The 15,195-nt window shown below is 39.2% G+C and overlaps 1 protein-coding gene across 1 annotated transcript in view; it reads right to left on the bottom strand.

Annotated features, from left to right (window-relative positions):
- Window positions 1–15,195, bottom strand: part of RECK (reversion inducing cysteine rich protein with kazal motifs) — a 106,781-nt gene that overhangs the window by 18,616 nt on the left and 72,970 nt on the right. The window contains exons 13-16 of the mRNA XM_034416556.2: window positions 10,151–10,291; window positions 5,967–6,155; window positions 4,264–4,386; window positions 1,633–1,804 (exon numbers count right to left, since the gene is read on the bottom strand). Of these exons, the coding sequence (XP_034272447.2) occupies window positions 1,633–1,804; window positions 4,264–4,386; window positions 5,967–6,155; window positions 10,151–10,291 (625 nt within the window). The remainder of the gene's footprint in view (window positions 1–1,632; window positions 1,805–4,263; window positions 4,387–5,966; window positions 6,156–10,150; window positions 10,292–15,195) is intronic.

The raw sequence follows: 15,195 nt of genomic DNA, 5'->3' as shown, positions 1-15,195 counted from the left end.
TAAGCACCAAAGCTCAGGAAAGGTGCGCCCAGGGCCGGCAGCGGCTTGCTTAAGCAGGGTCTCCCCACATGTGCGCATGCTCCTGGCTCAGCCACAGCCGGTCAGGGTGTCACAAGACTGGGAGGAGGAGGAGAGTGCAGGAGCAAAGCTTCCCTGTACCTGCCTTCATGCCACATTTGCACATAAGGGAGCCTTCACTTCCTGCTGCTTTGGGCTGGAGTTCGCACCCTCTGCACTCGGCTGAAGAGCTGCTGAGGGTGGGGGATGAAACGGCAAGGAGATGGCCAGAGCATTAGGAGAGAATCTTGTTAAGACTCTCCTAAGTGAGTGGCAGTTTTGGCGTTCACTTGGGGAGGGTCTCCCCATGCGTGTGCATGCTCCCGGCTCAGCCATGGCCGGCCAGGGCATCATGAGAGGAGGGGAGGAGGACGGTCGTCCGAAGGGAGGGTGGAGAGAGAGACACACACACACATATATACAGAGAGAGAGAGAGAGTGGGGGGGGAGGGAGACAGAGTGATACATAGAGAGGGGTGAGAGAGGGGAAGAGAGGGAGTGGGGGAGACAGAATGATTTTGTGGCTGGGAAGGCGTGGCGGGGGTCATGTGACTGGGTGAGAGTAAGTGACATCGAGATAGCTACGCCCACCAAGGTTTTGTGGTACCGGTGTGTTTTCTTTTTCTGTGGGAAACGAGTCCAAGTGGCTCTTTGAGTGTTTAAGGTTGCTGACCCCTGCACTAGACCAAACTGGCTCTCATAACCCATAAATTAATGAGAAGATTTGTTTATTTTTCCATTTCATACTCTGGATCAGGAAAATTTATATGTCTGTAAATAAATATGGGGAATTACAAAGGAACAAATAGGATTATTGAGTACACGTATATAAATATTACAATCCTGTAGCATAAGCTTCCTTTAAACCTTTCCTAGCTTCTGAGCACTTTGCTAAGGGGTAAAATATTCTACTCTTGATTGCTCCCTAATTTTATCTGGAGTTTCTGCTGTAATTGATTGGGATATCCAAACTGGAACATAAAGTGATTCTTAAGTTGTCAGGAGAGAGTTGGTGGGAGTTGCTGAATATGGTATTAGGGCACTATCTAGATAACTGAACTTTAATTATAACTTTCATCCAGTTGATGTAGTGATTAGATACTGGAGAGTTGGAATAGATTATCACTTAGATTGGTTCCTCAATATGCTATTCCTTTCTTTTTAATAAAGTTTTTACAGAAAATCTATCTATCTGTCAAACTGAAGAAGACAATTGGGTCATTGACAAAAGATTCATTCTACAAGAAATTTTTTAATCCCGATTTCCAAGTCTTTAAACTCATGAAAGCAAAGCATATGTAATGTTTAAGAACTTTTAAAAGTTTTTTTAAAAATTTTAATTAAAGCATGGATTTAAATATCAAATTTTCATGATATCTTTCTTTCAAACTTCAAATTTTAATAATACACATTCATTACATAAAATATTTCTAATAGTTTATATAACACTGATATCTATTATATAAACTACTACAATTCATGTGTTTCTGTTAACAGAAATTAAGATAAAACTTATTTTTCATGAAAGTTAACTGGTCTAGTAAAATAATTTCTGTAGATTTTCTTAAACATTTACCTCTGATTTTTGGGGCAGGGATTAGAGTTGCAAGGATCCTTAGAAATGCAGGACCCAAATTCGAACTGATTATCATGTAGCCCAACACAACGTGCTATACATGCACTTGGGTAAGTACGTCCATTCTGCCCACATACTGGGACAAACTGATCAGCGCAGTTACATGGCAGACCTGAAAAACGTAAACCTCAGTTAGGATGTTGTCTATATCTACATCACCTATAGAAATCCATTCATTATTTTTCTCTGAAGGAGGATGATGTGTTTGCCCTTTAAATAATTATCTGAAGGAAGGATTATCATACATTGGATAAAAATATGGTAAGAGAAGTAGACTCTGTTGAATGAAGAGCCTCGGTGGTGCAGCGGACTAAGTACTGTTAAGTGCTAGCACTTAGCTGCCAGCTGCCTACAATTAGTGCGAGTTCAAATTTCACCAGGCTCAAGGTTGATTCAGCCTTCCATCCTTTCGAGGTAGGTAAATTGAGGACCCGGATTGTGGGGGCAATAAGCCAGCTTTGTAGAGAACAACACCGCTTAGGGGGCCCCGAAAGCCCTAATAAGCAGGTATATACATAAAAGTATGCAGGCTATTGCTATAATGCATTGTAAGCCGCCCTAAGTCTATGGAGAAGGGCGGCATATAAATTGGACTAATAAATAAATAATAAATGAATAAATGAATATACAAGTAATCCTCATGATACAACATAATGGAGCTTGTCCACTATAGTCGGATGCATGACATTCATTAAGCAACACAATCTTAGGATGCTCCACTTTTTAAGAAGGCTCCATTTGTTTGTGCTGTTTATGGAGCCTCTTTAAAAAAAACCTCTATAGTATCATGAGAACAGAACCTGTTGCTAAATAGCAGGAGTTTGATATGAGTTTGTAAGAAACTGATCCTGTATTTGGTCAGCTGCTTTTCTCAGAAGCTGAAAAAACAGAAAGGTAAGATGGGAATTTCCTGGAGTAGGCTTGAGTCCTGCAAGTCTGTGGGTGGGTTGCCTTCTTATCCACTGGAGGCTTACAAACTCCATTTGCCCTGATCTCCCCTTCCTTGTCAGAGTTCACAAATTCCATTTGCTCTGACCTCCCGTTCCTTGCTGGAGTTTAGAAACTTCATCTATCTGGATCTCCTCTTGCTTGCTGGGTGGGAAGAAAGCTAGAGGCTAGAAAGATTTATAGCCATTATAGCCAACTGATCTCCACTGGGCGGATGAGTTGTTACAGGGACCCAGTGGGTTGGGACAGGTGAGTGGATGAGTGCTGCAGCATTGGTCATAAGAATGAATGGTTGCGGAGATGCTGCAGCCGCTATTTGAAACCAAGTCACAAGTAACTTTTATAACATCAAATGGTCACTAAGCAGCCTGTTGTAAGTTGAGGACTACTCTATGAATATAAAGGAGTGTGTGCAAATAATGAAAGCACATGGTTGAAAACACAAAGTTTCAAGTAGGATGGGATGAGCATATTAGCCCTGCCTGTACTTATCTTTCACATAAAGAGAGTATATAGCTACAATGGGAGACTCCTTTATCTATGGATTGAGTACTCTGGAAATGAAAATACTCAATTGATGAAGACTAGAAATCCCAATCATACATAACTGGGAGCAACAGCTACTAGATTCTATTAAACCTACTACAGAGTAAGAACGAATAGATTTCTTACATTTGTAGCCTAGCACAAAAGTCTGCATTGAACCATTCAATTTTGAAACATTCAATTCAACCTAACAGAAGGAAAAAACAAGTCAGTTTCTCAAGGTTTTCAGTCTATCATTGCTTATGGAGAATATACAAATTAAACAGATCCATTCCTGAAACAAAACCAACCAGTGCATATTGAACTCAAGGAAATCTGCTACAGAGTAAGCACAGATAGATTTATACTTGCCCAATTATCTTGCAAGCAAATAAGCTTTATGTGTGTGAGCACACAAAACAATAGTTTGTGAGGAGAAAGAATTATTTTGATCTACAACTGTGAGTGAGGATCATTTTATTTACATAAAGTATATTTAGCAGGAAATGAATTTTAATCAAGTAATATTAATTTTCATCCTCCTCTCTTTTTTGAAGTGAAGCCTCTGGCCAGCATGTATAAATATACAAATGTACACAAACGTATGTGGAACATGTTATATTTATTAATGGGAAAAAAATCTATAAAACTGAAATCAGTGGAAACAATACTTTTCAAATATAAGGAAGCTAGTGTACAGAATTTTAATTTGTATTAACAACTGCTTTTCTGCCCATTCTTTCCATTTTAAATACAGCGTTGTCTTTCTTTTGAGAAAATACAGTAGTATCAAATTGTATTAATCTTTTTAAACCAATTTTTAAAAATACATTATAATAGCTTCCTAACATTCTTATAATTTTTTTCTCCCAAAACTGTGTGTTTTGAATTTCATTTATCTCTTACGTTGTATTCAATCTGCAATATAACCCAAACTATTTGCTTCAATATTGGCAATCTGAATAAATCCAAAGACAAACAGACTACAAAAAGTTGTCACATGAAATATCTAGGCAAAGTATCATCAGAGAAAACGAAAATTCAGTATTACATTGCTTCTGATAAGTTTCAAAATTCCTTAAAATTTAAAAGCACTACCTGTAAATAGGTGACGTTCATCATCTGAACTTAATTCATTGAGACACTGACGAGTGGAGCATATCAAATTCCCAGAAAAACATGAACAGACATTGCAGTCTATATTAAAAGATGTTCCGTGGCCTTAAAATAAAAGAAATATAATACTAAATATTGGATTTAAAATGTAACTACTTAAATATATTTATTTTTATTTTTTTTATTTTATTAAAATTTATATGCCACCTTTCTCCTGAAGGACTCGGGGGCGGCTCACAAGTACAAAATGACAATAAAAACAATATCACTAAATAGCATTAAAAATCCAATTTAAAATTCCCCAGTTAACTAAAAAACCCAACCAGATCAGGTGTAAATGAGTAAATGAGTAAAAAGCCAGGTCTTAAGATCTTTGAGGAAGGAACGGAGATCAGGGGCTGTCCGGAGCTCGGTGGGTAACTCATTCCAGAGAGTTGGTGCGGCCACCGAGAACGCTCTCAATCTGGGGGCCACCGGCCGACATTGTCTGGCCGATGGCACCCGGAGGAGGGCAGTCCTATGTGACCGCACTGGGCGGTGGGAGGCCGGTAGGAGGTGGTCCTGCAAGTATATGCATTGTTAGTATGAAATACTGCCCTTGCAGCCAAAAAAAATTATTCAATGTATATCCTATCTTTTCTCTAGGAGTTCACAGTAATGTAGATAGCATTCTCTCCTCCATTTTTTTCATAGTAACTCTACCATGCCGACAGGATGTGGCCAGTTTAACCCAAAGAGCTTAAATGGTTCAAGATGGAATTATAATTGGGTTTCCAGATTAGCAGTTAAATTTTTTTAAAAAAATCTCATGCTTTATTTAGATTTAACTGATTATCATTTTGATTGAAATTTCTACATATTTGCTAAGGTTTATTTTATTGCACTTCTTATTTTAGATTAACTGTATCACCTTCCATTTGCTTAAATGAAATCAGTCTACATATTATTTACATACTGTAGAAATACAGGCAGTCATTGACTTACAACCACAATTGAGCCCAGAATTTATGTTGCTTCAGTGAGAAATTTGTTAAGTGAGTTTTATCCCATTTTACGACTTTTCTTGCACTTAACAAATTCACATTTGTTAAGTGAATCACTGCAGTTGTTAAATTAATAACACAGTTGTTAAGTGACTCTGACTTCCCCGATGACTTTGCTTGTCAAGTCGCAAAAGATGGTCACATGACTCCGGAACACTGGCATAAATATGAACCAGTTGTCAAGCATCCAATTGTAAATTAAGTGACCATGGGGATGCTGCAAAAATAATGTGTCAAAAGCACTTTTTTAAGCGCCGTTGTAGCTTCAAATGGTCTCTAAAAGAATTGATGTAAGTCAAGGACTAGCTGTATTACAGAATTCTGTAAAAAATAAACAACCCCCCCCCCCCATGCATCGCGTTTTTGTCCTCCCCAGCCTCCAGGAGCATTATGCAGGCTTCCCAAACCCTCTGCGCATCCCATTTTTGCAAGAAACAGGCCTGTTTTTGGCGAAAACCAGACACACAGGGCAGGGTTTCGGGAGGCCAAAAATGGCTGTATTTGGTGTATAAAACGCACCAATATTTCTACCCTCTTTTGGGGGAGGGGAAATTGTCTTATACTCTGAAAAGCACTGTAGTTTTGTAATCTGCAGAATTTTAAGACCTTATAACAAAAACAACCCCATATACTAGTACTTACTTTTTCTTTGCCCTCCAACAATGCATGACTTTTGGAGATCAATACAATGCATTTCCATGCAGTTTTCTAACAAACTATTCTGCCCACATGTGCAAATTTTATAGCAACCAACATCTCCAACAGAAGATGGTACTTGGATGAGTGTACCTTGACGGACAATAAAATCAGAGGCTTCACCCAATTTGCAGCCTATGTTAATATGCAGAAAAGACAAATGTTAGTGAATTATGAATTCTAGAAGGAATAAGTGTTGTAACCTCTTAAAAAATTAAGAAACAATTTAAACTTTCATTGATTACAGTTTACTCAGAGACATGGAGCATTACACTTAAACAAAGGCATATTCATAGTAAGGTCAGCTGGTCTTAAAAATGAAATTGGAGATGAAAGACAGATACAATGCAGAGATAATAAAATTACTGATAATATGGGGCCGCATCACATAACATTGGAGGAAATACTGTGTGTGTGTGTGTGTGTGTGTATGAGAGACAGGAGGGAGGGGAGGAAAGGAGAGGAGAGAGAGGTAAATAGATCAGTTCTTCCTTATATAATGACTAAAGCTAAAAGTTCTGATACTACTTACTGCAACAAGTGAAAGGAACAAGCCCATTATAATGGATTCCCCCATTATAGGAAAAGACAATATAGTCTATTTGGCATTTACTATCTAGATTACACCATTTATTTATTGTAGCGACCATTCAACCTTAAAACATAGTATCTGTATTCTTGGAGATCTTCTAGTCCAAACCCTTTCTCAAGCAGGATACCCTATACCCATGATGGCGAACCTATGGCACGTGTGCCCGAAGTGGCACATGGAGCTAGGTTGCTTGGCACACATGGCGTCATCTGTTCCTCTTCCGAGTTTCTGGCGTGCATGCACATGCGACGATCAGCTGGCCTTTGTGCATGCAGCAGTGCCGGAAACTGGAAGAGCTGGTCTTCTGTTTCCCGGCATGAGCATGCGTGGCAACCAACTGATTGTTGCGTGCGCTTGTGCACCAGTAACTGGATGACTAGCTAGCACATGCATTTACCGGAAACTGGAAGTTCATTTTCCGGCGCGCACATGCTCCCTGGGCAGCTCCTCTTCCGGGTCACGGCCCAGACGAATTCCCTTTTCGGCACTCAGTGCCAAAAAAGTTTGCCATCACTGCCCTATACCATTTCAGACAAATGGGTGTCCAGTCTCTTCTTAATAGCCTGCAGCGATGGAGCACCCACAACGTCTGAAGGCAAACTGTTCCATTGGTTAATTGTTATCACTGTTAGAAAATGTCTCCTTAGTTCTAGGTAGCATCTCTCTTTAATGATCTTCTGTTACTTCTTGTCCTACCCTCAGGTGCTTTGGAGCACTCTTCTCTATGACAGCCCTTCAAGTACTGGAAGACTACTATCACATCTCTAGTCCTTATCTTCATTAGACTAGACATATCTGGTTCTCTTAATTATTCATTGTATGGTTTAGCTTCTAGATCCTTTATCGTTTTTGTTGTTCTTCTCTGCACTTTTTTTAAGGTGCACTTTTTTTAAGGTCTCAACCTGGTATTTTAAGACCTGGTATTCCAAATATAGTTTCACCAGTGCAATATAAAGTGATTCTATCATTTCATATGATCTTGAGGCTATCCCACTACTGATGCATCTTAGCAATGCATTGGCTTTTTTGACAATTGCAGCACACTGCTTGCTCATTCTTAAGTAGTGGTTTACTAGGACACCTTGATTCTCTCATAATTGCTACTGTTGAGCCAGATATCATCTATTCTATAACTTTGTATTTGGTTTTTCTTGCCTATGTATAGGATCTTACTTTTCTCATCACTGAATTGCATTTTGTTGGATAGGGCCCATTGTTCAAGTCTGTCAAGATGCTCTATTTTAAGTCTATCCTTTAAAGTGTTAGCAATTTCCCCCAACTTGGTGTTTTTTGAAAATTTGATATGTTCTCTATTTTACCAAAAAGAAGGCTGTGATCTTGTCAAATGCCTTACTGAAGTCTAAGTAAACTATGTCCACAGCATTTCCCTTATCAACTAATTTAGTCACTTTGTCAAAGAAGACAATACGGTCTGTCTGGCATGATTTGTTTTTAACCAAACCCACGCTGGCTTCTAGCAATCACCTTGTTCGTTTCTAGGTACTTAAAAATCCTCTGTTTGATTATCTTTTCCAGGGTCTTCCCAGGTATTATTGTCATGTTGACTGGCCTGTGGTTTCCTGGATTCATTTGTTTTTCCTTTTTTGAAGATTGGAAGCACATCAGTTCTATTCCAGTCCTTTAGTATTTCTTGGGTGCTCCAGAAATTTTGAAAGAAAAAAATGTTCAGTGGTTTCAAGATCACGTCTGCCAATTCCTTCAAAATCCTGGGATGTAATCCATCTGGTTCTGGCAATTTGAACTGGTCTAAACTGAACAAAATAATTTTTATTATTTTGACTTACATTGCTATTCTGTATCCTACATGCCGCTTTTGATTGGCTGAACTGTTTTTTCTTTTGATGAAGAAAGATTCAAAGAAAGAAATAAGCAATTCTGCTTGATGCCTGTCACCTCCTTGCCATCTTCTCCATTAGTAGATCAATGATTTCTTTGACTATGTGTAGTTTTTTTTGTTTCTTACATGTTTAAACTTTTAAAAACATGTTTTTAGCATTTGTTACAAGTTTTAGTTCACTCTAACCCTTAGCATTCCTGCCTTTGTCCTTGTTGATTCGGACATTTTGCTGGCATTGTTTTACTTATATATCCCTCTTTCTATTTTTTATATTTGTCCTCTTTTTTCTCTCAGTATGTCAGAGATGCTTTATCTAATCATGCTGACTTTGTCTGCGGTCTCCTGTTTTCTTTCTCTGTGGTACTATGTTAGATTGGGCTGTTATAATCTCATTTTTCCCAAGTATCTTGAGTTGTCCCGAAGTGCTTTTTCAAAAGACAACTGAACCTTGTTTTTTTCTTGAAGACATTTCATTTCTTATCCAAGAAGCTTCTTCAATTCTTGGGTTGTTTTCCCCTTTAGGATGTCCATCTATAGATTACTTCCTAAACTCTTAGTTTGTTAAAGTCATGTTTTTTAAGGTCTATGATCATAGTATGACTTTGTTCAATTATTGCCTGATTATGTTTGGCATGGTTACTCTCTCCCAAAGTTCCACAACTTCCATGTATCATTTAAACTCTATTAGTAAGAATTAAGTCCAGTAGAGCTATCCCTCTAAGTACCTTCTTCTACCCTGTTTCCCCCAAAATAAGACATCCCCCGATAATAAGCTCAAACAGGCTTTTGAGCGCATGGCAATAAGGCCAAGCGCTTATTTCAGGGTTCAAAAAAATATAAGACAGGGTCTTATTTTCAGGGAAACACGGTACATTTTGGATGACAAAGTTGTCAGTTAGATTTGTCAGGAAGCTGTTTGATCTCCCAGTTGATGCACAGCTTGGCTCCCAGTTGATGTCAGGTTAATTAAAGCCCCCATTATTACTGTGGTGTGTTTCCTGCACATTCTAGCTAACTGATTAGCAAAACATTCATCTATTTCCTCTGCATGTTTGGGTGACCTGCAGTACACACCCATGGCAATGTCATTTTCTCCCCTTTTATGAAATCAAGGTTTTCATCCTTGGTTTTATGCATTTCAGTTTTATGCATTTCTTTTAAGGTGTAGTGATTTCAAATGTATAATGCAATACCACCTCCTCTTTTGTTAGGTCTGTTTCTTTTGAACAATTTATATCCTTCCAGCAATACATTGCGGTCATTAATTTTATCCCACCAAGTTTCAGTAATAGCAACAATATTGTACTTGCCCTCGCATACTAGAACTTCAAGTTCACCCTGTTTGTTCCTCATACATTGAGCATTAGTATATAGACATCCAAGTCCTTTATGGCTGACCCTGCATTTACTTCTTCCATCTGCTATTTTATATCTGACTTCTCCTTACTTCTGAGCATTCCCTATTTCCTTGTTTGATTGGTTATCTTGGGGTTTATGCTTAGAATTAGATTCTAAAGTCCCTAAAGATTGGTCACCCTCCCCTTCCAGTTTTAGTGTAAAGTGAAATTATATTTTGAAATAGCAATCCCCTTGAAGAAATAATATTTTCAATGACAATAAAGGCAAGTGTTAAATTATTAGGAATCCTATGGCATTTGTTTAGCCTTTAAAAAGGCTTACCCTGAATACAAAAATAGGGAAGACAAGGTTCAAGAGGCTGACATCCCTTTCTGTTTACTTCACACAATTGATTTGCAGCACAGGGATTTGGATTACAGGGATGTGTAACATCTTCTACAATATTATCCAATGTACTTGGACCTGAAAAAAACAAAAAACAGGGAACATTAATACTGTGTAGAATCAGTCTTAATTTTTAAGCCAATGTGTCATTTTTATTCAGTAAGTGAAAACGTACACATTATTTAAAAAAATAAATAATTCAATGTTTTTTTTAAAGAACCAACATTTCAGCCTATGTTGTGGCCCGCCAGCGGCCTGCGCAGATCGTGGCTGATCCCGACAATGAGGAGGCTGGTGTGGGGTCGCGCCAGCAGCCTGCGCAGCCGGCGCTCGCATCGGACAGCGAGGAGGCTGAAGAGGATGTGGTGCCAGAGGCAGAGACTCAGCCAGGGCCTTCAGAACCTCCAGAGGCTCCTTCAAGTGGAGAGAGTGAAGTGGAGGAGCCTCTCCTCAATGCTCGAACACACAGGGCTGCCAAAAGGCAGAAGTGGCTACTCAGGAGGAGGAGGTCTCCTTGAGAGTAAGGTATGAGAATAATTGGCCACTCCCTTAGCCTATTTAAGTCACACGCAGTTAGCAATTTCTTGCTGGAAACAACTTGTAATTATTACAGAGCATTTCTGAGAGTGAGTGTCTTATCGTGTTTTCTGGGCTGGTTGCCAACCTTTGCCGGACTTTGTTTATTCTTGGTACGTTATAACTTTGATAAGGACCGTTGGTGTGTGTCACAATTTTGGGAATCTGGAGCTGGGGCAGAACAGCCTAAACTTCTGAAGTGCTTATCAAAGGGGGTTGTATTTATCATTAATTAATTAATCATATTTTTATGACTGCTCATCCCATTCTGGGCAGCATATATTAAAAACAAATAATGAAAAAGAAGCATTAAAAATATTCCATTTTTTTTTTAAAAAAAAGCAGTATTATTAGAATATAATAAAACAGCATCTTCAGTATAACAGACAATATAGCTATCTCACGGGGGTGAAATCTACATACAGGTGAAACTCGAAAAATTAGAATATCGTGCAAAAGTTCATTTATTTCAGTAATGCAATTTAAAAGGCGAAACTAATATATGAGATAGACTCATTATATGAAAGCAAGATAGTTCAAGCCTTGATTTGTCATAATTTTGATGATTATGGCTTACAGGCTCATGAAAACTCCAAATTCACAATCTCAGAATATTACATGAAATCAATAAAGTAAGGATTGTACGTAGAACAATATAGGACCTCTGAAAAGTATAAGCATGCATATGTACTCAGTACTTGGTTTGGGCCCCTTTTGCATCAATTACTGCCTCAATGCGGCATAACATGGATGCTATCAGCCTGTGGCACTGCTGAGGTGTTATGGAAGACCAGGATGCTTCAATAGTGGCCTTCAGCTCTTCTGCATTGTTCGGTCTCATGTCTTTCATCTTTCTCTTGGCAATGCCCCATAGATTCTCTATGGGGTTCAGGTCAGGCGAGTTTGCTGGCCAATCAAGCACAGCAATCCCATGGTCATTGAACCAGGTTTTGGTACTTTTGGCAGTGTGGGCAGGTGCCAAGTCCTGCTGGAAAATGAAGTCAGCATCCCCAAAAAGCTCGTCTGCGGAAGGAAGCATGAAGTGCTCCAAGATCTCCTGGTAGACGGCTGCGTTGACCCTGGACTTAATGAAGCACAGTGGACCAACACCAGCGATGACATGGCTCCCCAAATCAACACAGACTGTGGAAACTTCACACTGGACTTCAAGCATCTTGCCGTATGTGCCTCTCCATTCTTCCTCCAGACTCTGGGTCCTTGGTTTCCAAATGAGATGCAAAAGTTGCTCTTATCAGAAAAGAGGACTTTGGATCACTGAGCAACAGACCAGTTCTTTTTTTCTTTAGCCCAGGTAAGACGCTTCTGACGTTTGTTGTTCAGGAGCAGCTTGACAAGAGGAATACGACATTTGAAGCCCATGTCCAGGATCCGTCTGTGTGTGGTGGCTCTTGATGCACTGACTCCAGCCTCAGTCCACTCCTTGTGAAAGTTCCCAACACTTTTGAATGGCCTTTTCCTGACAATCCTCTCCAGGCTGTGGTCATCCCTGCTGCTTGTGCATCTTTTTCTTCCACACTTTTCCCTTCCACATAACTTTCTATTAATGTGCTTTGATACAGGGAACATCCAACTTTTTTTGCAATTACCTTTTGAGGCTTTCCCTCCTCATGAAGGGTGTCAATGATGGTTTTCTGCACAACTGTCAGGTCAGCAGTCTTTCCTATGATTGTGATTCCTACTGAACCAGACTAAGGGACCATTTAAAGGCTCAGGAATCCATTGCAGGTGTTATGGCTTAATTAGCTGATTAGAGTGGGACTCTTTGAGCCTAGAATATTGAACCTTTTCCCAATATTCTAATTTTCTGAGATTGTGAATTTGGGGTTTTCATGAGCTGTAAGCCATAATCATCAAAAGTATGACAAATCAAGGCTTGAACTATCTCGTTTTGCATGTAATGAGTCTATCTCATATATTAATTTCACCTTTTAAGTTGCATTACTGAAATAAATGAACGTTTGCATGATATTCTAATTTTTCAAGTTTCACCTTCCTTACTGGTTCGGAAGTACTTGCGTCCCAGGCGTGAGCAGGTGTACGCGCGCATACGTGACACACAGCCAGATGGGCGGAGTCATCCACCATCGCTACTGGATCGCCGAAACACTACCAAGATCACTACCAGATCAGGTGATCCAGTCCAATCCGGGAGCATTTCACCCCTGCCATTTCATTGATTCACCATTTCCCTGAGATCCTCAAGCCTCTTGATACAGTCATGTTTTGAGCAAAATTCAGAAGGTTACCAAGAATGGGGATAGCCTCATCTCAAGGGAATGATGTTTCACATAGCAGAAAAGACCCGTGTCTTAGGTCCTGCATGGTTGGGTGGCATGTAGTACACACCATGGCAATCTCATTTTCCTCCCTTTTATGAAATCAAGGTTTTCAAGCATTTCGGTTTTATGCATTTCTCTTGCCAGATTCAACTCTTTAATGGACAGGACCTGCAGCATATCTTTTCTGACAGAGCTGACGTGATGGGCAAATGTAATCAGGAAGAGAAGGTCCCACAAATAAACTAGTCCCATACCATGAAAGCTTTTAAAGATCAATACTAGTACCCTTGGACTTGCAAGCAAGATAGCAAGCAATGCACTTCTCAGAGCAAAGATGAAACTTATGCTATTCCAGGTGCACATGTAACTGTCTATGTCGCTGTATTTTGTAACAACTAAACCTTCTGAATACACTTCAAGAACAAGCAATGTGTAGAGCAAATAGAAATGGTTTATCTGGGCAGTGAATTTTAATAGATGGTTTGATAACTTCTAAGTACTAATTGGACAGCTTTGTATTTATGTTGAACAATTATCCATGAGAATCTTATTTCCTGAACATTTCCCAACTATGATGGTCGCATCAACTGTCAATATGATTGGCATATTATTGGCATATTGGGTGAAGTTTTGCCCCCTGCAGACAGGGTGTGCAACTTGGGCGTCCTCCTGGATTCACGGTTGAGCTTAGAAGATCATATAACAACCGTGACCAGGGGACGTTCGCCCAGATATGTCTGGTGCGCCAGTTGCGTCCCTACTTGGACCGAGATGCCCTACGCACAGTTACTCATGCGCTGGTCACCTCACGGATTGACTACTGCAACACTCTCTACATGGGGCTGCACTTGAGGACCACTCGGAGGCTTCGGCTGGTGCAAAATGCAGTCGCGCGGGTTGTGATGGGAGAACCCCGATACTCCCATATTACACCCCTCCTGCGTGGCTTGCATTGGTTGCCGGTTGCCCTCCGGGTGAGATTCAAGGTGCTGGTGATGACCTATAAAGCCCTACATGGCTTAGGTCCAGGATATTTGCCAGACCACCTACAGCCAGCGCGCCCATAGAGAGGGTTGGAATCAACTTCCCTTGGAGCTCCGATTAGCGCCTGACCTTCGCACCTTCCATCGTGAATTAAAAACTTGGCTTTTTAAATCGCTTGACCTAGTCTGATGGGGCGGTTTTAAGGGTTAAATTTTAAACTTTTTAGATTTTAGATTTTATTTTTATTATTGTGAGCCGCCCTGAGTCCATTGGGAGATAGGGCAGCATATAAGCCGAATAAAATAAATAAATAAATAAATAAATAAATAAATAAATAAATAAATAAATAAATAAATAAATAAATAAATAAATAAATAGGAAAATGATATTCAGGTCTCTACTAAAAGCAGAACTATAATGCACTGATATATTAAACAAATTCTGCTGTCTCCTTGGTGCCTATCATCTCCTTGCTATAGTCTTCTATTAGATAGTTTTGAGTTTTTTCTTGTTTCTTACATGTTTAAACTTTTAAAAATTATTTTTAGCATTTGTTACAAGTCTTAGTTCACTTTAAGCCTTAGTATTCTTGTTTTTGTCACTGCTGATTTGGGCATTTTGCTGGCATTATTTTCTGTCCCTCTTTCCATTTTTTAATACTTGTCCTCTTTTTCTCTCAGTTTGTCAGAGATTCTTTATGCTATCTTGCTGGTTTTGTCTGGTGTCTCCTGTGGTACTATGTTAGATTGGTTTTTATAATTCTTTTTTTCAGGTTTTCCCAAGTATCTTCAGTTGTTTTTCCATTTAGAATTTCCATCCATAGATTCTTCCTAAACTCTTAGTTTGTTAATGCTTTTCTTTTAATTTTATTTCAGTTTTTCATAAACATGGTAAAAACTAATAGAATGAAACAAGAAGAAGAAAAAATTCAGAAGATGCAGAAAAAAAAAAGAACAAGTAGAAAAGAAAAAGGCAACAAAGTCAATAATAAAGAAGTGACTTCCAACTCTCATCACACTGAGCATTAGCTAACATAACAATTTTTCACTCTCTTTTAAAATCACAAATAAAAAGTCTAACTTTATCAAAACACAATCCAGAAATTGCCAACTTCTCAGTCCT

The sequence above is a fragment of the Pantherophis guttatus genome, chromosome 4, assembly GCF_059756535.1.
Source record: "Pantherophis guttatus breed Tessera chromosome 4, ASM5975653v1, whole genome shotgun sequence".
In the NCBI taxonomy this organism is placed as follows: domain Eukaryota; kingdom Metazoa; phylum Chordata; class Lepidosauria; order Squamata; family Colubridae; genus Pantherophis; species Pantherophis guttatus.
The sequence above is the reverse complement of the archived record's forward strand: the minus strand, read 5'-3'. Positions and strand labels throughout refer to the sequence as shown.